Consider the following 21196-nt stretch of genomic DNA (forward strand, 5'->3'; position numbering starts at 1 on the left):
GCAGAGGGAGAGAGAGATGCAGATTCCCCATCTGGGGGCTCTGGGATCGTGACCTAAGCAGAAGGCAGATGCTTAACCGACTGAGCCACCCAGGCGCCCCGAGACTTGATTTGACTCTGTTTTCCATAATGTACAAAGAGCTTCTTTATGACTGTATAAACAACATACCTTTTTTTTTTTTAATTTCATGGGATTATGTTATGTATGTTGTTTGTAAATGGAAATATTTTTACTTAAAACTATGGGCCATTTTTCCATAGTGGTAAGTTGGATGTATCTATAGCATTCTTCTTTGTTTGAATTTTTGTTTGTGTTTTTTATTATTAAAAAAATTAGCATTCTTTTTAATAGCAACACAATATTCCACTGTATGAAAGAATCATTCTTCTTTCAAGCACTGATATTTAGATTGCCTTCAACCTTATGCTATTAGAAACAATGCTGCAGTGACTCGCTTGTAACTACATCCACATTCATTTGTTTAAGTATTGTAAGAATAAATTCCTGGAAGTAGAATTGCTGAGTCTTAAGTATGTACATTTAAAATTTTGATATATGTATATTGTGAGATTGTTAAGGCCCATCTCTATCATCATGGCCTAATAATTCTGTGAAACCTTTTCCAAGGTTTTTTCATCTGCCTTCACATTCCCCTGCCTAATTGGATTGTAGTTTACTTTTAGTTACTTATTCTCAAGATTGATGTCTCTAACAGAAGAAGCAAATCTTGAATTTTTTTTTTTTCCCTGCAAAAAGCTTTATTGTTTCCATTTGGTCTAGGGCTTGGGAGAAGGCTTCAGGATGGTTAAGAAGCTGCCTAGGGCTGTAGGGAGAGGCCCAGGCAGATGCCTTAGCACCAGGAGGATGCCAGAGGGGCCCCTTAAAGGCACCTGGGCTCCAGAGAATCTTAGATGTGCTTGAAAAATCTGTATTTCCTTTAATACATAAGGTCGTATTTAAATAGCATTTGTTGATATTTGTTGATTATGTATTTACCTAGGAAAACTCTATAAAGGGCTCCTGGGTGGCTCAGTCGGTTAAGCATCTGCCTTCAGCTCAGGTCATGATCCTGGGGTCTTGAGATTGAGCCCCGCATCCAGCTCCCTGCTCCGTGGGGAGCCTACTTCTCCCTCTCCCTCTGCCCCGCCACTCCCCCTGCTTGTGCTCTCTCATGTACATGCACGCTCTCTCTCTGTCAAATAAATAAATAAAATCTTAAAAAAAAAAGAGAAAACTCTATAAAGTAAATGCAGATTACTTTTTGTTTATTGGCTTAAAATACATTACAAGGATGAATTCAGTATTTTCTGTTTGGGGGATAGGGGCATTAAGGAAGAGGTGGAAGGAATTAACATTTATTATGCACTTTTTTGCCCAGTGCTAAACTAGATGTATGTGTGTGATATTTAATTTTCATAGCGACCTGAAGATGTAGGTATAATCATCCACTTTTTTTTTAAGATTTTATTTTTAAGTAATCTCTATACCCAGCATGGGGCTTGAACTTACAACCCTGAGATCAAGAGTCTCATGCTCTACCGACTGAGCCAGCCAGCGCCCCTATATTCATCCACTTTTAATAGAGAAACTGAGGCTCATAAAACTTATCTAAAATCCATTGATAATAAGTGACAAAGTCTTGATTAGAATCCAGGTCTCTGCTCAACTTAGTAGAATAGAAACATTCCTGTAAATTGTAATTAGGCCCCCAACTATTCCACAGAAATTTGTTAAATAAAGAATGCTGCCATACTGTTTTGATGACATGAGCTGTCTTACTTATCTGACCATTGTTTATAATGTTTGCTTATTATGTATGATCACCAATTTCCAAAAGGATCTCTGTGGTCATTTTAAAATATTTATATGGAAACATATGAGTATGACTGCTGTGAATGCATTTCTCCTGCCCCAGTCTCAGAAGAGCACTTTCTCTCCTGAATACCCTGAACAGCTGGGAACACATTCCCCTACTCTCTACTCCCTTGGCAGAAGGACAGGGGAGAAGCAAGAGTTCTCCACTGTGGGAAATGCCTGAGCCCCAGCCACAGAGTGGGTCTCAGTCTCAGTGTAGGGATTTTGCTCTTGTAGCTGCCAGGCTATTGATAAAAGCTTGCCATATACTTCCCGAGGCATGCCTCCACTAATATACCCAGGGTGCTATTCCTCTAACTTTTCTCTTACGTAAGAGCACATAAAAGTCTTTTATTAATAAAAAATAGTTGTCTTCTTTGATATTATACAATTATGCTTATTTTTGTTTGTTTTTGTTTTGTTAAGGTTGTCTTTATTTCCTCACATCTTTATAAATGTTGATCTTTCCACGCAGGCCGTCACCGATGGGTTATATATACTACTGAAATGAATGGCAAAAACACATTTTGGGATGTGGATGGAAGCATGGTGCCCCCTGAATGGTAAACTAAGTCAACATTTTATTTTATTTGGCTTGGCAGTATTTGTTTCATTACACAAATATTTGTTGAATATCTATTTATAAAACAGTGGTATTCTGAAAACATCTGTCCCAGGTATGGTGACTGTGTAATAAAGAGCCCTAAAGCTTTGTGTCTTAAAACAACAAGTATTTATCTCTCATAGTTTTTATGGGTCAGGAGTTCAGGCAAGACACAGTCAGCATAGCTTATCTCTGCTCCACAGTGTCAGGTAGAAGACTCAAAGGCTGGATGCCAGAATCATCTGAAGACTTGTTCATTCAGTATCTGGCAGTTGGTGCTGGCTGTCAGCTAGGGGCATAGCTGGAGCATTGGGTTGGAACACCCTCAGGTAGCCTGGGCTTCCTCAGGCAGGTGCTCTAGAGAGAACACTTGGCAAAAGCCCTGTTGCCTTAACTGACTTAGTCTTGGAAATCATCCAGTATCATTTCTGCATTCCGTTGGTTGAGGCAATTAGAAAACTGTGCCCAGGCTTAATGAAGGAGAACAAAGACCCTACCTCTTAACAGAGGCATGTCAACATCACATTATATGTTGGCATATATAATGGTGTGCCTGTCTTTGGGAAAAAACAGTATGCCACATTATCACCTGCTGTGAGTAAAGGAAAAAGTATAAAGAATTCTGACTCTGAATATTTGGCAATTTGACTTTAAGCAAGTTCCTTAATCTTTCTGGGGCTTAGTTTTCTCATCTGTAAAATGAGAGCCCTCAAATTCCTTAGGTCTCTAAAAACTAATTTTATAATATACCAAAAGATTTTATTTATTCATTTGAGAGAGAGCAAGAGAGCACAAGCAAGGGGAGTGGCAGAGGGAGGGGAGCCTGATGGGGGGCTCGATCCCAGGACCCCGGGATCACAACCTGAGCTATGCTACCCAGGCACCCCTATAATATACCTATTTTGACATTGAATTCTAAATGCTCTTACTTGAATTATCAAATTTTATATAAAATATTTCAAAGCAAAGTACTCCTATCTATTTCATAGATTGCTAAAATAATGCCATTTGTTTGATACACAGTTATTAAACTCTGGATAATCTGTTACAGTCAGTCTAGAAAATTTCACCAAAAACTAGAAATAAGGTATGTTAGGTAACTGTGATGTTTTGTTTTATTTGAACTTGAGCATCAGAAACAGTTTCGGGCTCTATTGAGTAGAAACTGGAATGATCTCAGAGTATTCACTTCTATTCTGAAGACTGAATTAGAAATCCAGGCATGTAACATGAGTGAGTGAAGTACAATGTGAGACAATAGGGAGTAGTGGGGACTCTAGACTGAAAAGCACACACTGCGTCAAAGAGGACAGCAGTGCTATTCATCACATCTAGTTCCATCAGCTGAGAATTCAGCCAGTGGTTTCTAGATAGAAAGTGGAAATGTGTATTTCATTGGGAGGTTTCTTGTTTTGTTGTTGTTGTTGTTTTTTAAGATTTTTTATTTTGCACGAGAGAGAGCGCACACGCCCACCAATGAGCATGAGCAGGGGAAGGGGCAGAAGGAGAGGGAGAAGCAGACTCCCCGCTGAGCAGGGAGCTTGATGCGGGACTCGATCCCAGAACCCTGGGATCATGACCTGAGCTGAAGGCAGACGCCTAACCAACTAAGCCACCCAGGCGCCCAAACTTCTTGTTTTTTAAATGTTAATTTAAAATATTTGTCAGCTTAAATACAGCAGTATCCAATAGAACTTTTTCTGATGATAGAAATGTTCTATGTCTGTGCTGTGTTCTAAGGTAGCCCAGGGCACTGTGAAATGTGACTAATGTGACTAAGGAAGTGAATTTTTTATTTTATTTTATTTAAATAGGCTACTTGATTGGACAGAATGGAAATTGTGAACTAAGCAGAACACATTTGTCAGATTTCACCTACAATCAGTTTTCAACCTCTCGTGTGCTATTTGCACTAATTAGGAGCGTTGACCCTTGTCAGTGATGTTGTTTGAAGAACATGATATAGGCATACCTAGTTTCATTATGCTTTGCTTTATTGTGCTGTCCATATCAGATAATAAGTTTTTTACACATTGAAGGTTTGTGGCAACCCTGCCTTGAGCAAGTCTGTTGGTGCCATTTTTCTAACACCATTTGCTCACTTTATGTCTCTGTTTGGTAATTCTTGGCAGTATTTCATTTTATTTTTATTGGGGTGGCAGTGGGGGTGGAGGGAGAGGGAGAGAGAGAATCTTAAGCAGCCTCCACACCCAGCATTGAGCCTGACACAGGGCTTGATCTCACAACCCTGAGATCATGACCTGAGCCAAAATCAAGGGTTGGATGCTTAACTGACTGAGCCACCCACACACCCCAATTCTCACAAGATTCAAGTTTTTTCATTGTTACTATATTTGTTATGGTGACCCATAATCAAGTGATCTTTGATATTACTATTGTGATCGTTTTGTGGTGCCATGCACTGCACCCATATAAGACGGTAAACTTAATAAATGTTGCGTATGTTCTGACTGCTCCACCAACTGGCCACTCCCCTGTCTTCCTGTCCTCAGGCCTCCCTATTCCGTGAGACACAATATTGAAATTAAGCCAATTAATAACCCACCAAAGGCCTCTGAGTGTTCAAGTGAAAGGAAGAGTTGCACGTCTATCACTTTAAATCAGGAGCTGAAAATGATAAAGCTTGGTGAGGAAGGCATGTCGAAAGCCAAGATAAGCTGAAAGCTAGGCCTCTTGCATCAGTTAGCTAGGCTGTGAATACAAAGGAAAAGTTCTTTTCTTTTTTTTTTTTTTTTTAAGATTTTATCCATCCATTAGAGAGAGAGAGCACAAGCAGTGGGAACGGCAGGCAGAGGGAGAAGGAGGAAAGCAGACTTCCTGCTGAGCAAGGAGTCCGATGCAGGGCTGGATCCCAGGACCGTGGGATCATGACCTGAGCTGAAGGCAGACGCTTAACCGACTGAGCCACCCAGGTGCCCCGCAAAGGAAAAGTTCTTGAAGGAAATTAAAAGTGCTACTCCAGTGAACACAAGAATTTTAAGAAAGTGAAATAGCCTTATTGCTGATATGGAGAAAGTTTTAGTGTTCTGGAACCACAACATTGCCTAAGCCAGAGCTTAAACCAGAGCAAAGCCCTAACTCTCTCCAGTTCTATGAAGGCTGAGAGAGGTGAGGAAGCTGCCCAAGAAAAGTGAAGCTAGCAGAGTTTGGTTCATGAAATTTAAGTAAAGAAACCATCTCCATAACATAAAAGTGCAAAGTGAAGCAGCAAGTTCTCCAGAAGATCTAGCTAAGGTAATTAGTGAAGGTGGCTACACTAAACAACAGATTTTCAGTGTACACGGAACAGCCTTCTATTGGGAGAAGATGTCATTGAGGACTTTCATAGCTAGAGAGAAGTTAATGCCTGGCTTTGAAGCTTCAAAGGATGGGCTGGCTCTTTTATTAGGGGCTAATGCAGCTGGTGATTTTCAGCTGAAGCCTGTATTTATTCACTGTTCAGAAAATCCCATGGCCCTTAAGAATTAAGATAAATCTACCTGTGCTCTATCAGTAGAAGAACAAAGCCTGGATGACAGCACATATGTTTGCAACATGGTTTACTAAATATTTTAAGCCCACTTTTGAGACCTACCGCTCAGAAAAAAAGATTCCTTTCAAAATATTGCTGCTTACTGACAATGTACCTGGTCACCCAGGAGGTCTGGTGGAGATGGACAATGAGATTCATGTTGTTTCATGCCTGCTAACACAGCATCTATTCTCTAGCCCACAGATCAAGGAGTGATTTTGATTTTCAGGTTTCTTTTAAGAAATACATTGCATAAGGCTAGAGCTGCCATAGGTAGTGATTCCTCTGATGGATCTGGGCAAAGTAGATTGAAAACCTTCTAAGGGGCGCCTAGGGTGGCTCAGTCATTAAGAGTCTGCCTTCGGCTCAGCTCGTGATCCCAGCGTCCTGGGATTGAGCCCCGCATCAGGCTCCCTGCTCGGCGGGAAGCCTGCTTCTCCCTCTCCCACTCCCCCTGCTTGTGTTCCCTCTCTCGCTGTGTCTCTCTTTGTCAAATAAATAAAATCTTTAAAGAGAAAAAAGAAAACCTCGAAAGGATTCACCATTCTAGATGCCATTAAAAACATTTGTTTTTTCATGGGAAGAGTTCAAAATATCAACAGGAGTTTGGAAGAAGTTGATTCCAACTTATTGATCATGGATGGTTTTGAGGGTTCAAGACTTGAGTGGATAAAGTAACTATGGACGTAAATGTAGAAATAGCAACAGAACTAGAATTAGAAGCTGAACCTAAAGATGTGACTGAATTACTGCAATCTCATGATTAAACTTGAACAGATGAGTTCCTTTTTTCTCTTTTTCCAGATGAATTATTTATAAGTTTTAAAATCAATTTATTAAGGCATAAATTACAAACAATAAATGAACTAATTTCAAATGTGCCTTTAATGACTTCTGACAATAAACATTCCTGTGTAATCACTGCCCAAATGAAGATACAGGATATTTCTATCATCCCAAACACTTCTTCTTATGCCTCTTTCCTCCTGTGCTTCTTATGGATGAACAAATAAAGTAGTTTCTTGATAAGGAATTTACTCCTGGTGGAGATGCTGTGAAGATCGTTGAAATGACAACAAAGGATTTAGAATATCACATAAACTTAGTTGATAAAGCGGTGGCAGGTTTGAGAGGATTGACTCCACAATTTTGAAAGAAGTTTTACTCTGGGTAAGTGCTGTCAAACAGCATTGCATGTTACAGAGAAATTGTTCATGAAAAGAAGAGTCAATCAGTGTGACAGACTTCATTGCAATTTTAAGAAATTGTCACAGCCACCCTACCACCCTGGTCATTCAGCAGCCGTCAACCTCAAGGCAAGACCCTCCACAGCAAAAAGATTAAAACTCCCTAAAAGCTTAAAAAAAAAAAAAAAAAAAAACCCTCCCTAAAAGCTCAGATGATGGTTAGTATTTTTAGCAATAAAGTATTTTTAAATCAAGGCATGTTGGTTTTTTTTTTTTTTAGACATATTGCTATTGCACACGTAAAAGACTATAGTGTAGTATAAACATAACTTGCATGTACTGGAAAGCCAAAAAAACTCATTTGACTTGCTTTATTGCAATATTTGCTTTATTGTGTTAGTCTGGAACCAAACCTGCGATTTCTCCGAGGTATGCCTGTATTGGATTATGTCTTTATAATAAAACTCAGAGGCTCTTAACATGAGAAAGCAGCAGTGATGTTACATTTGAGGCTGCATTTTGTGCTCTTTTTATGTGTTTTTTAAGATTATTTATTTAGGGATGCCTCGGTGGCTCAGTCGGTTAAGTGTCTGCCTTCGGCTTAGGTCTTGATCCCAGGGTTCTGGGATTGAGTCCCTCATCAGGCTCCTTGCTCAGCAGGGAGACTACTTCTCCCTCTGCTGCTTCCCCTGCTTGTGCTCTCTCTCTCTGTTACAAGTAAATAAATAAAATCTTTAAAATATATATATATACTCTCCCTGGATTGGAAGCAAATAAAAAAAAAGATTTATTTATTTTAGAGAGAGAGAGAAAAAAACAAACATGCACACATGAGTGGGGGGGAGGGGCAGAGGGAGAAGGAGAGAGGCTCAAGCAGACTCCATGCTGAGTGTGGAGCTCATTGTGGGGCTCTGTACCATGACTGAGATCATGACCTGAGCCAAAGTTAAGAGTCGGACACTTAACCAAGCGAGCCACCCAGGCACCCCTGTGCTCTTTTTAATGGGCAGTAATAGCCTATGGTTCTTTTAAGGTCTGAGGAACTGTGATTTTAGGTTAAGAGCTATCTCCTTTCTCTCAGGGGACATTTTATATGTCAGAGGCACTATTGGAGTCCCAGGTCTCAAAGTGGAATTTGGTTTTAGGAGGTAAGGTGTCCTAGTTATTTGTTTATTAGTTGATTGTTTTGGGGGCGGGGTTAGTCCTGGGAGGATGCAGAAGGCCTGTGGGCTGTCTTGTTCAGATCTCAGATGGATTGAAATCTGTCTCCTTCAAAGCACTCATCTTTACATCAGTGCTCATGGTCTGTATTTTGGGAGACTGTGCGGTGGGGGCAAGGGGGAACTGATTTAAATTATGTGATGAAACACATTTAAAATGATAAAGTAGTAAAAAATATGAAAAGATAAAAGTACTAAAATCAGCCAAGCAAGTTCTTTTATATGATCTGAGATCACACGAAAAAGGAGGTTCAAAGCTGTAGAAAAAACATCACTCCAGCAGGAGCCTGAGGGCAGTTGAGGATATAAAGCTGAATCTCTTTGTGGAGAGGATCCTCCTAAGGGCTGAGTATCTTTGATGACCCTTGTTTGTAAGGGAAGCTTAAAGTCTTATGATGTAGGGAGAAGTACGGTTGGACAAGTTTAGCTGTTTGTTTCTCAGACCCCCTTTTGCTGAGTGTAATACACTGTGGAATTCTAAATTTGTGGATTCTTACCTTTGATCCATGAAAAAATTTGAAGTTGGGTTGATCATCTTTAATTAGAGTCTGGTATTATCTTACATTTAAATTAGTGAATAACACAATTTATCATCGTTACTCATTCAAATAACTATTTATTGCATGCCTACCAGGTGCCAAGAACTGTTGTAGGCACTGGGAATACGACAGTAATACAACAAAGTTCTTGCTCTCATTGCGGGGAAGGCAGAAAAACAAATGTGTTCTCTGTTTTAGGCAATGATAAATGCAAGGAAGATAACATGAAGCTGGCATTCATAAATAGATAAAGAGTAATGGGAAGGTCCGGTGGCTGTTTTATTTGGAGGTTAGGGAAGACGTCTTTGAGGAACTAACATTTGAAGAGGGGAGGGAGCAAGCCAGAGAAAGGGGGGGAAGAGGTCCAGGCAGTAGGAGCCACAGGGCAAAAGCCTGTGTGTTGAGATTTATTTGCTTGTATTCAAAGAGCAGCAATATGGCCAGTTTGGCTGGAGTGGAATGAGTGAAAGGAAGATTTTAGGTAATGAAGTAGGAGAAATAGCTAGAGCCTAGATCATGTAGATGTGGTGAGCCATGGTTTTTTGGCCTTTTTTCTAAGTTTCTTTGAAAGTCACTGGAAGGTAAAGTAGGATGTGATCTGTTTTACAATTTTTTAAAATTGGGAACAGTCCTAAACTTTCTGAGAAGTTACAAGTATCTGAATCATTTCAAAGTAGGTTGCCAAAGGGATGACCTGAATACTCAAGTGTGTGATTCCTACAAACAAGGATATTCTGTGTAACCACAGTTTACCCATCAAAGGCAGAAAATTAACAGTGGTATACCACTACGGTCTAATCTTCAGACCCCATTCCATTTTCATCACTTTGCCAACAAGGTCTTTTATAGCCAGAGGATATAATTGTGCATTTCATATGGATCTCATTTCTCTCTAGTCTCACTCTAGATTTGTTCCTTAGCTTTTCCTTGATTTTCATGATCTTTGTGCTTTTGAAGATTATAGGCCGGATATGTTGTAGAAAGTCCTTCGGTGTGGGTCCGTCAGTCTAGTCTCATGACTAAATTCAGGCTTTGTGTCCTGAGCAGGACTATCACAGAAGCCGTATCATGTTCTTGTTGCATTCTATTATGTGGCACCCTATTTTGATTTGTCCCATTAGTGATAAGTTCTCTCACTTGAATAATTCAGGGTAGTTTTTCCTTTCTAAAGTTTTGGTGGCTCTGCCAGGTTTTTCCTTTCTGAAGTTTTCCCTTTGCAATTAATTAGCATTTTGTGTACATGTACTTTGAAGTTATATGAGTTATATATATTACTCATCAAACTTAACAGTCTGCTCATTTATTTATGTCATTATGAACTCCGCTTTTAATAATGGGTTATAATTCATTACTATACTTGTTTTATTTATTTATTTACCCACTCCACCTATTTTGCTTATCACCCTGTCTCCCTCTCCTCTGGCAACCATCAATTTGGTTTGTTTTCTGTATTTATGGGTCTGTTTCTGCTTTTTATTTTTTTGTTTTGTTTTTTATATGTTTTGTATGTTTGTTATACGTGAAATCACATGGTATTTGTTGTCTCAGTCTGACTGACTTTGCTTAGCACAATACCCTCTAGTCCATCCATGTTGTCACAGATGGTAAGATCACATTCTTTTTTATGGCTACTACTCCACTGTATATGTATACCACATCTTCTTTATCCATTCATCTATGGGTAGGCACTTAAGTTGCTTCCATGTCTTGTCTATTTTAAATAATGCTACAATTAACATAGGGGTGCATTTATTTTTTTGAATTAGTGTTTTCATTTTCTTTGGGTAAATACCCAGTAGTGGAATTACTGGATCATATGGTAATTCTATTTTTAATTTTTTGAGGAACCTCCATACTGTTTTTCGCTGTAGTTGCACCAATTTCATTCCCACCAACAGTGCACAAGCATTCCTTTTTCTCCACATCCTCACCAACACTTGTTATTTCTCATCTTTTTGTTGCTATTCTGACAGCTATAAGGTGATATCTCATTGTGGTTTTGATTTGCATTTCCCTGATGATTAGTGATGTTGGGCATCTTTTCATGTATTTGTTTACCATCTCTATGTCTTTGGAAAAATATCAGTTCAGGTCCTCTGCCCATTTTTTTTTTAAAGACTTATTTATTTGTGAGAAAGAGAGAGATCACAATCCGGGGGGAGGGGCAGGGGGAGAAGCAGACCCCCCGATGAGCAGGGAGCCTGACGCGGGGCTCATGACCTGAGCTGAAGGCAGACGCTTTACCGACTGAGCCACCTAGGCGCCCTCTCTGCCCCCCTTTTTTTTTTTTTTAAAGATTTTATTTATTTGAGAGAAAGAGAGCATGAGCAGGGGAAGAGGGAGAAGCAGACTCCCTGCCAAACCGGGAGCCCAACATGGGGCTCAATCCCAGGACTCTGAGATAGGTCCTAAGCCAAAGGCAGTCACTTAACTGACTGAGCCACCCAGGTGCCCCTGCCCATTTTAAAATCAGATCATTTGGGGTCTTTCGGTGTTGAGCTCTATAATAAATTTTTTATATATTTTGGATATTAATCCCTTATTGGATATATCATTTGCAAATATATTCTCCCATTCTCTAGGTTGCCTTTTTGTTTTCTTGATGGTTTCATTTGCTGTGCAAAAGCTTTTCATTTTGGTGTAGTCCCAGTAGTTTAGTTTTGCTTTTGTTTCGCTTGTCTGAAGGGACATGTCCATAAATATGTTGCTAAGGGCGATGTCCAAGAGATTACTGCCTATGATTTACATTTTTAAAGCAGCTCTGTCATTGCTGTGAAGAATGAGGAAAGGGGCAGTATGGAAACAGACTAATCACTTAGGAAGCTGTTGTATGTAGTTGTCTGGGCAGGAGATGTTGGAGGCTGGACTAAGGTGCTAGTAATGTAGGTTGTGAGTTTTTGGGGTATTAGTTATCCATTACTATATAACAGATTATCCCAAATTTAGCTTAAAACAATAAACAGTATCTCACAATTTCTGTGGGTAAGGAATTGAGTGCAACTTAGCTAGATGCCTCTGGTTTAGGACCTTTCAGACTACACTCAAGATACCATTTGGGGCTGCAGTCACCTCACGGTTTGATTTGGGAAAGATCCATGGCCAAATTCATTCACAGGCTGTAGGCAGACCTCCAAGATTTGCTTCTGCGATCACTCCTGTGGGCCCCTCCACAAGGCCATCTCTGGATATGGCTTCCTGAGAGCAAGTAAAGAGATCACCTGAGATGGAAGCCACAGCCTTCTGTGTGTGAGTAGTTTTCTTTTCTTTTCGATTTATTTATTTTAGAGAGAGCAGAGGGAGGGGCAGAGGAAGAGGGAGAGAATCCTCAAGCAGACTCCCTACTGAACGCAGAGCCCCATGCAGAACTTGATCCCAGGACCCTGAGGTCATGACCTGAGCTGAAACCAAGAACTAGATGCTCAACTGACTGAGCTACCCAGGTGCTCCTCTCTCTTTTTTTTTTTTTTTAATTGAAGTGTAGTTAACACAGTATACATTAGGCCATAGCCTTTCTAAAACCTAATCTCAGAAGTGACATTCTACACTTAACTTGTATTTGAGTTATTAGAAGTGAGTCAGTAAATGCAGCTTGTACTCATGGAGAGAGGATGAAAGGGGAAAAAAAACTTCAGTCTTTTCCTTCCTTAGTAAGGTAAAATCCCGTTCTTCCCTACTGTGTGTTTCTCTTGTGAGTCTTCTTTACTAGTTGCACAAAACTCTTCACTTCTGACACTTCTGGTCACCAAATGTGTAGAGATTTTTACCCCACAGCAAGTAAGTCTCTGACACCAGCTGGGTGTCCTACGGTTTAACCCATTTTTGACGCTGTCGACCCTGGAGGTAGGTAGCTAGCATCAGATCCCACAGGTAAGGTTCACTTCGCACAAGACTGCGTTCCTCTGCCTCTTGTTCAGATGCCCCTCACCAGCCCTGGTTATCACCTGTGCATCTGACCAGTCAGCTATAGCTCGGTCAGGAAGTTAGGGGGTGAGGCCGAAAATCCCAAGCTTTTGATCATGGCTTGGTCGTTTTGGTGACAAACCTCATCCAGGACCATCCAGGAGTCTACCCAGAGTCACCTTGTTAGAGCAAGAGACGCTCTTACTGCTCTTACTACTTAGGAATTTATAGGGTTTTACGAGCTCTGTGTCAGGATCAGAGTCAAAGACAAATATTAAAACTGTAGGTGCTCCTAGTGTTACCACTAGGAAATTATGAGAGTTTTAGGAGCTTTGTGCCAGGAGCTGGGTGCAGAGACCAGTATATACATTTTCTATTATCTCACAGAGGTTACACAAGGAGGTGCATACCAAGAGTCTATGATCATGGAAGCCATCTTAGAGGCTGCCTACCACAGGGATAGATTTTGAAGTAAGACAGGATTTGCTGATGGATTAAATTTTGAAAGAGAAGAGAGTCAAGGGTAACTTCAAAATTTTTGACCTGAACTACTGTTGGTATATTTATTGAGATGAGGAAGACAGGGTAGGATGGGGAAAGCAGAACTGGAAGAGATAATCAAGAATTCTACTTTGTCTGTGTAGGTATGAGGTGCCTGTTAGACAACCAACTAGGGATGTTGGGTAGACAGATAAACACTGGTCTTTAGGTCAAGATGGAATGTTTATGATGGAGATAGGACTTCATTGTAATTTTACCTAGTGTACTATACAATTCAACTTCGTGAATTGTGGATAAAGGATTAAGTGAATCTGATCTTTGGTTAAATGCCTAGCTTTGTTACCCTAGAAACCAGCTTAGATTGTATCAACTACAGTTGTCCCTTCTTATCCACGGTTTTGCTTTCCATGGTTTCAGTCACCCTGGTCAACCATGGTTTGGAAGCACATGATCCTCCTGATGTGCAGTCAGAAGGTTGATAGTAGCCCAACACTGCATCACAGTGCCTGTGTCATTCATCTCATCATGTAGGCATTTTATCATCTCACCTCATTGAGAACAGTACAATAGTATTTCGAGAGACAGGGGGCAGGGGGACTACAGTCACACAACTTATTATAACATATTCTAATTGTTCTATATTACTATTAGTTATTGTTAGTCTCTTACCATGCCTAATTTATAAATTAACCTTTATCACAGGCATGTATGTATAGGAAAAAACATAGTATATGTAAGGTTTAATACTATCTACAGTTTCAGCCATGCACTGGGGGTCTTAAAACTGCAGATGAGCGGGAACTACTGTATGTTGCTAATACAATTGATCCTTGATTGGTAAATTGCATCTGATGAGAGGAATTAGAAATGCCTGGTGAGTTAGCTATGTTTGGGCTTCCCTGAGACTGCTGCTCTCAGCACTGGTATGTCCTTTGTGAGAATGGGAATCCAGAAGCTGTGCTGTGGAGTTGTCACTGGAGATGTTAGCTTTTGTGGAGCATGAAGCCTTTACGTCAGGGTAGCTCCTGCACCTAATACGGCTCTCATCTTCTTTGAGCCTGTGCTTTGTCACCTAGGGAGCCAAAAAAATAAGAAGAAGAATCGGTCCTGGATGGCTGGGTGAGCAGCTGCCGCCTTCGAGAACTACTGCGAAGTCTCCCAGTGAGAGGGACGCCGGATGTTGCCCAGCTGGCAAGCTGTGCTCTGTCCTCTTGTCTCTCTGAGTCGCCCGGTGCCAGGGATGCCCTGTGCTAGTGTATGAATCCGTTCAGTAGCTGCATAATCTCACCTAGAGAAGGATTCCCTTCTGAAGTGTCAAGTGTTGGGACGCCTGGTGGCTCCGTGGGTTAAATGTCCAACTCTCGATTTCAGCTCGGGTCATGATCTCAGGGCTGTGAGACTGAGCTCCACATCGGGCTCCATGCTGGGCGTGGAGCCTGCGATTCTCTTTGTCTCTCCCTCTCCCCACCCCTCTCTCACTCTTAAAAAAAGTGTCAAGTGTTTTTCATAGAATCAGGGAATTTCTTTAATAAACTTCTGTAGTTCACATAACGTTCCCTAATCTTGTGGGAACATTAGAAATCTTCTGAGGGGGGGAAAAAGAGAAATCTTGTGGGAAAATGAGTTCATTTCATTTATCTCATTGCAAGGCCTTCATTTCTTTGACTGTCAGAAGCCAGGAAGGCTGCTAGGGCTACCAGTAGATACAAGGGGTGTGTGCTGGTGCGAATGTCCGAGTGGGCAGTAGAGCTACATGCACCCTGAAAATAAAAAACAGTGCCTAGAACCTAGCACAGTACTCAGCTTACAAATCACTTCTTCAAAAAATCTTTATTAATAAAGTGTCAGGCACTGATGGATTTATACATTCACAGTGATAAGCAAAATATATGATCCTTGCTATCTTGGAGTTTATAGTAACTCAATGAATACTAGCTGGTAGACTAATACTGTACTCTAACTTAGTGTCTGTTATCTTCCTTTTTATAGTACTTTCATTCTCTTAGCGAAGTTCTATTCTCTTATAGAATCAGCAGTGAGATTTTAATTTCTTTTTCAGTTTATATTAGCTTAACTTGACTGAACAGAATACTCAAAGTATTTCAGTAGATTACAAATACTGTTTTATACCACTTCTGATTGTCCTTAATTTTATCTTTGTTTTAAATGAGCTAATTGCTGCCATCTACATAGTAATGCATAAAAGTCTTTATTTTCATTTTTATGGAAGTTAGCTTTTGCATAGAATTAGTGACCAATAAACCAAGTAAGTAACTAGTATCTACATGAAATTTGACAAGACAAAAGGTTGAGAGTAAATTGGTGGAAAGTTTGGGCTCTTTTATGCATAATAATATAAAATTACTGTTTCTACTTATATCAGGAGAAACAAAGATGCTTTTTTGTGGTTTGATGTGTTATACCCTGAAATCCTTTAAATCAAGTTAAAACCAACAAATAGGGCTTGCCTAGATTTTGCTCTACCGTGTATATACTTTTTTCCCACTTGGTGGCACCTTATGTTCATTTCTACACTAAGTAACGTCTTTTCTCCCTCAGTATAGTACAGCCAGTATCTCCTTGTATGTTGTTTTTCTTACTAAGATTAATGGTTAAATTACTGAACTAATACATAAATCCATTCTTTTAAAAATAATAGCATATGTTGAAAATCTCCCTTTTTTAACAGAAAATAATTTTGGTGTTGAAGATTTTTTCCAGGGCCGTGGTGAAATTAAATGTTTTGCTCTTGTGAGAATTCCTTTTCCTTGTGGTCAGCTTTTTTTCAGTTAGCATCTGATGTTGTAGATGCCTTTGTAGAAAAGCAGGTTGCGAGTTGGGATTGCTCGGGGGTGGTAGGAATCAAGGATGCTTCAGAGGTTTTGAGCTTGAGAGGTTGGGTAGATGGTAGTACCATTCATTGAGATGGGAATACTGGGAGAAGGGTAGGATGGGGAGTGGAGGATTGCAATCGGAAGCCTTTTTTGGATGTAGTAGGAAGTTGAGATACCTGTCAGAGAGTAAATATGTCAAGTGAACAGCCAGTATATAAATCTGGAGTTTAGGACAGAGGTCAAGCTAGCAAAGACGAATGAGAAGTAGCTAGCAACGTAGGAAGGTGAGAGAATAGCATTTCAACAAAACAGGCTAGCCGTATCGATTGTTGCTGAGAGATTACATAGGATAAGGATAGAGAAGTGTCATTTGACTTGGCAATATGAACTTCATTGAATCTAAATGGAATTTGTTCTTAAGATTATGAGAGATCATGGGGCACCTGGGTGGGTCAGTTGGTTGAGCGTCTGACTCTTAATTTTGGCTCAGGTCATGGTCTCAGGGTGTGGGATGGAGCCCCTGGCTCCACACAAGTCTGCTTGAGGATTATCTCCCTCTCCATCTGCCCCTCCCACTGCCTGCATGCGCCTCTCTCTCTCTCTCTCTCTCTCTCGTCTCGCAAATTAATTAATTAATTTTTAAAAAAGGATGTGAGAGATCAGGGACGCCTGATCTGGGTTGCTCAGTTGGTTGAGCGTCTGACTCTTGATCTCCACTTGGGTCTTGATCTTAGGGTTGTGGGTTCAAGCCCCGTGTTGGGCTCCACACTGGGCATGGAACCTACTTAAAAAAATGTGAGAGGGACGCCTGGGTGGCTCAGTCAGTTAAACGTCTACCTTCGGCTCAGGTCATGATCCCAGGAGCCCCATACTGGGCTCCCTGCTCAACGGGGAGTCTGCTTCTCCCTCTGCCTTTGCTGTTCCCCCTGCTTGTGCTCTCTCCCTCTCTCTCTCTCAAATAAATAAATTTTAAAAAAATCTTATAAAAAAATGTGAGAGATCAGAAAAGTTGAAAGAATCTGGCAGGGAGCAGGGATAATCTATAAAGCCCCCTAAGAGATAACCGCTGTCAACATTTGGCTTATTTCCTTTAGTCCTTTTAAATAATTTTTTATGTAGTAGTTCATAATCATACAAGGTTTTTTTTTTTTACCTCTTAGTATTATAAGCAATTTTCCATGTTATTAAAACAGTACAATCACTGTTCATTTTTTTCTAATTATAAAAATGTACAATTGTTATAGAAAACCTGGAAAATTCAGAAATATATGAGGTAGAAACAAAAATTCTAATTCCTTGGGCTCTTATGTGGCTTAGTTGGTTAAGCGTCTGCCTTCAACTCAGGTCATGATCCCAGGATCATGGGATTGACATTGGGCTCCCTCCTTAGCGGGGAGTCTGCTTCTTTTCCCTCCACCCTTCCCCCCCTGCTCGTGCTCTCTCTCTCTCTCTCAAATAAATGAATAAAATCTTAAAAAAAAAAAAAAAAAACTAATTCCTTGGCCCAGAAACAAGCACTGTAAATATTTCATTCATTCATTGAATGAATACTTGAGGGTCTACTTTTGAATAGGGAAGGAATATTTTGAGAGGATCACAGTGTGGAGAACAGATTGTAATTTATTAATCATACCCTCTTTAGAAGAAGATTTGTGATTATAAATAACTATACATAGATCTGTGTATGTTATATATATCTTTATTACATATAATATTTTGTTTGATATCCCCCTCTTCTCAATAAGTCACAGACTTTCCCCCATTTCACTAAATATTCTACTTGTCAGTTTGAGGTTTTTAGTGTCTGAGAGGCTTTTGGTGTATAAAGGATTAATGGAAATTTGGGTTTAATATTAATATGCTGTTTAGTACAGCTGCAATTTTTATATCACAATTCTTTTTTACTTTTTGTTTTAGTTCCAGTTGGTTAACATGCAGTGTTATATTAGTTTCAGGTGTATAATATAGTGCTTCAACACTGCATACATCACCTGGTGCTCATCACAAGTGCACGCCTTAATCCCCATCACCTGTTGTGCCCATCCCCCCCACACCTCCCTCTGGGGGAGAACAATCATCAGATTGTTCTCTATTAAGAGTTAACAGCTGCAGGAACCAGGCTCAGTCGGTTAAATGTCTGCCTTTGGATCAGATCATGATCCCAGAGTCCTGGGATCGAGTCCTGCATCGGGCTTCTTCCTCAGCAGGGAGATTGCTTCCCCTCTGCCTGCTTCTCCCCCTGTTTGTGTGTGTGCTCTCTCTCTCTCCCTCGCTAACAAATACATAAATAAAATCTAAAAGAATTACAGCTGCAATTTTTAAAACCTAGTTGTTCTTAAGCCTTGAGGTCCAGTTTATAAATAGGATAACAAGATTAGTAGATTGAACATTTTTGCATAAAAATAAAGAATAACTATTTTCTCTTGTTTAATGAATGTCTGATAAATTCTAATGGAAAGGATTAAAATCTCCTGAACAATTGTCTCCATTTGCAAGTTTAGTTAATTACATTCCTTTCAACATTTTAGGTCACATTTATAAATGTAGTATTTTTTTTTCAATATCTTCAAATGTCCAATGTAGATAGATGAACAGACCTATCAAGCAGAATGTTTCTAAGCTCTTGGATGACTCATGTTTAGCCAAGCCAGAAACTTAAGGGTCATCCTCACAAGTCTTCGTGATGTCCGGTCTATCAGCAGGTTCTTTGTGCTTAATTTCCGAGTAGGTCCCACATCTGATCATGACCTCTATCACTATTACTGTGGTCCAAGTCACAGTTCTCTTTCCTGAAACAACTTCTTTTTTTTTTTTTAACTATTTGTTTGTTTGTTTGTATATTGAGAGAGAGAATATATACCCTGAGATCATGACCTGAGCCAAAACCTTATCCTTTAATCTTGTTTGCAGAGTTTTAAGACAGACATTTCAGTTTCTGTGTAATAGAATTACACCTTTTTTTTTTCTTTATGGCTCTTTGCTTTTAATGTTAATCTTAGAAATGGTGCTTCACATTTTATAAATATCACTATATCTTATGAATATATTCACTCACATTTTATCTGAGCATTATTAATCTGTCTGGAATCTATTTTGATATATGGTTTAGGAAATCTAACTGTTTTTTTCCCCAACAAAATTAATCATCCTAGCATAATTTGTTGAGAAATATTTAGTTTCTGCAATAATTTGATATGCCAGGCTTATCTTATATATACTTTAGTCTGTTTGGGGAATTTTTTTCTAGTATTATTGTACTTTTTTTTTTTTAACTAGTTTTTATACCAGTCTCATGTTTGGGACTTTAAGGTCTGGTAATGTCAGCCTTTCCTGATTGTTGTGAGTTTTCAAAATTTTCTTGGGTAGACTTTCAGCTGATCCTTAGAATTATAATTGTCAAACCCTGTTAGGACTTTGATTCATGTTGCATTTAATTAAAAATAACAGTTACTGAGCCAGCGAGATTTGAATTGTCTTTTTTTGTTGTTGTTGTTTTAATCAGAGAGAGAGAACACAAGCAGGGGGAGCAGCAGGCAGAGGGAGAAGCAGGCTCCCCGATGAGCAAGGAGCCCGATGTGGAACTCGATCCCAGGACCTTAGTATCATGACCTGAGCTGAAGGCAGCCGTCCAACCCCAACCGACTGAGCCACCCAGGCGTCCCTGAGTTGATTGTCTTGTAATGAACTCTTTTTTAAAGATTTTATTTATTTATTTGACAGAGAGAGACACAGCTAGAGAGGGAACACAAGCAGGGGGAGTGGGAGAGGGAGAAGCAGGCTTCCCGCGGAGCAGGGAGCCCGATGCGGGGTCTGATCCCAGGACCTCGGGACCACGACCCGAGCGGAAGGCAGATGCCCAATGACTGAGCCACCCAGGCGCCCCTATAATTTAAGTTTCTTGACCAAAAGGTTCTTTTCATTCATTGGGAAATTGTGTCCAAGCCTTAGCTTTGTAGCATATGTGCTGTGGTATCTTGGGAAAGTCATTTCAATTCTGTTTGCTCAGTTTTAAAATAGGAAGTACCTACGCTAGTATTAAATAAGTGACTGAATGTTGTGTGTGAGTATGTTTCATAAACTAAAGTGGGAAAGAGTAATCATTTTAGTGTGGTGTATATTTTTACCTCAAAAAACAATCACATTTTTCTTTAGTCTTTCATATACTTTTTAAAAATAATTTTTATTTATTTTTTAAGTAACCTCTCTACCCAACATGGGGCTTGAGCTGACAACCCCGAGATAAAGAGTTGTATGCTCCACGACTAAGTCAGCCACATGCCCCTCATATCCATTTTTTGAAAAACTGAAAAAAAAATCTTTGGAATTTCTATGCCTAGTGATGTTAAGTGAAAACATCTGAGGGGCGCCTGGGTGACTCAGTCGGTTAAGCGTCTGCCTTTGGCTCAGGTCATGATCCCAGGGGCCTGGGATCAAGCCCCACATCAGGCTCCCTGCTCAGCAGAGAGTCTGCTTCTGCCTTTCTCTCTCCCCCTGCTCATGCTCACTCTCTCTCTCTCAAATAAATAAGTAAAATCTTAAAAAAAAAAAGAAAGAAAGAAAACATCTGAAACATGAACATTATGGTCAGAAGCCAGCCTAGATTCCCAAAATTAATAATGTATATTATCCAAGGAGAAGAAAGATTCAAAACTGCCTAGATTTTTGTTACTGTTATTTAGTAAGATTTTATTTCTGGGAATTTTCTGAAAGGGAAAATTAAACTTTCTTTGTTATTAATAACATTTTTTTAATTAAGTGAATCTTGATTTGAAAAATACTATTCTAAAATTATAATGCTCTTTCTATTTGAAATAGGAGCAGTTGTAGCTCTAATTAAATAACAGTAGCTAAACCAAAAAGAGATAAATCAAAAATCACTTTAAAGAAGAAAACACGTACAGATGTGCCATGGTTGTAGGTGTTCAGGACCTGGCTGCTGTGAGCTGAGACAGACCTGCAGGTGACTCCAGATCGTGGGCCTCAGAGCATGACCCTCCTTCCTGGAAGGACTGATGGTCCAAGGGA

The 21196-nt window shown here is 39.8% G+C and overlaps 1 protein-coding gene across 1 annotated transcript in view; it reads left to right on the forward strand.

The window, feature by feature from the left end:
- Window positions 1-21196, forward strand: part of NDUFA12 (NADH:ubiquinone oxidoreductase subunit A12) — a 28718-nt gene that overhangs the window by 1280 nt on the left and 6242 nt on the right. The window contains exon 3 of the mRNA XM_045872842.3: window positions 2330-2417. Coding sequence (XP_045728798.1) covers window positions 2330-2417 — 88 coding nt within the window. The remainder of the gene's footprint in view (window positions 1-2329; window positions 2418-21196) is intronic.

Source organism: Mirounga angustirostris, unplaced genomic scaffold, assembly GCF_029215605.1.
Source record: "Mirounga angustirostris isolate CCGP_5_RB_7025 unplaced genomic scaffold, mMirAng1.0.hap1 SCAF_5, whole genome shotgun sequence".
NCBI classification, from domain to species: Eukaryota; Metazoa; Chordata; class Mammalia; order Carnivora; family Phocidae; genus Mirounga; species Mirounga angustirostris.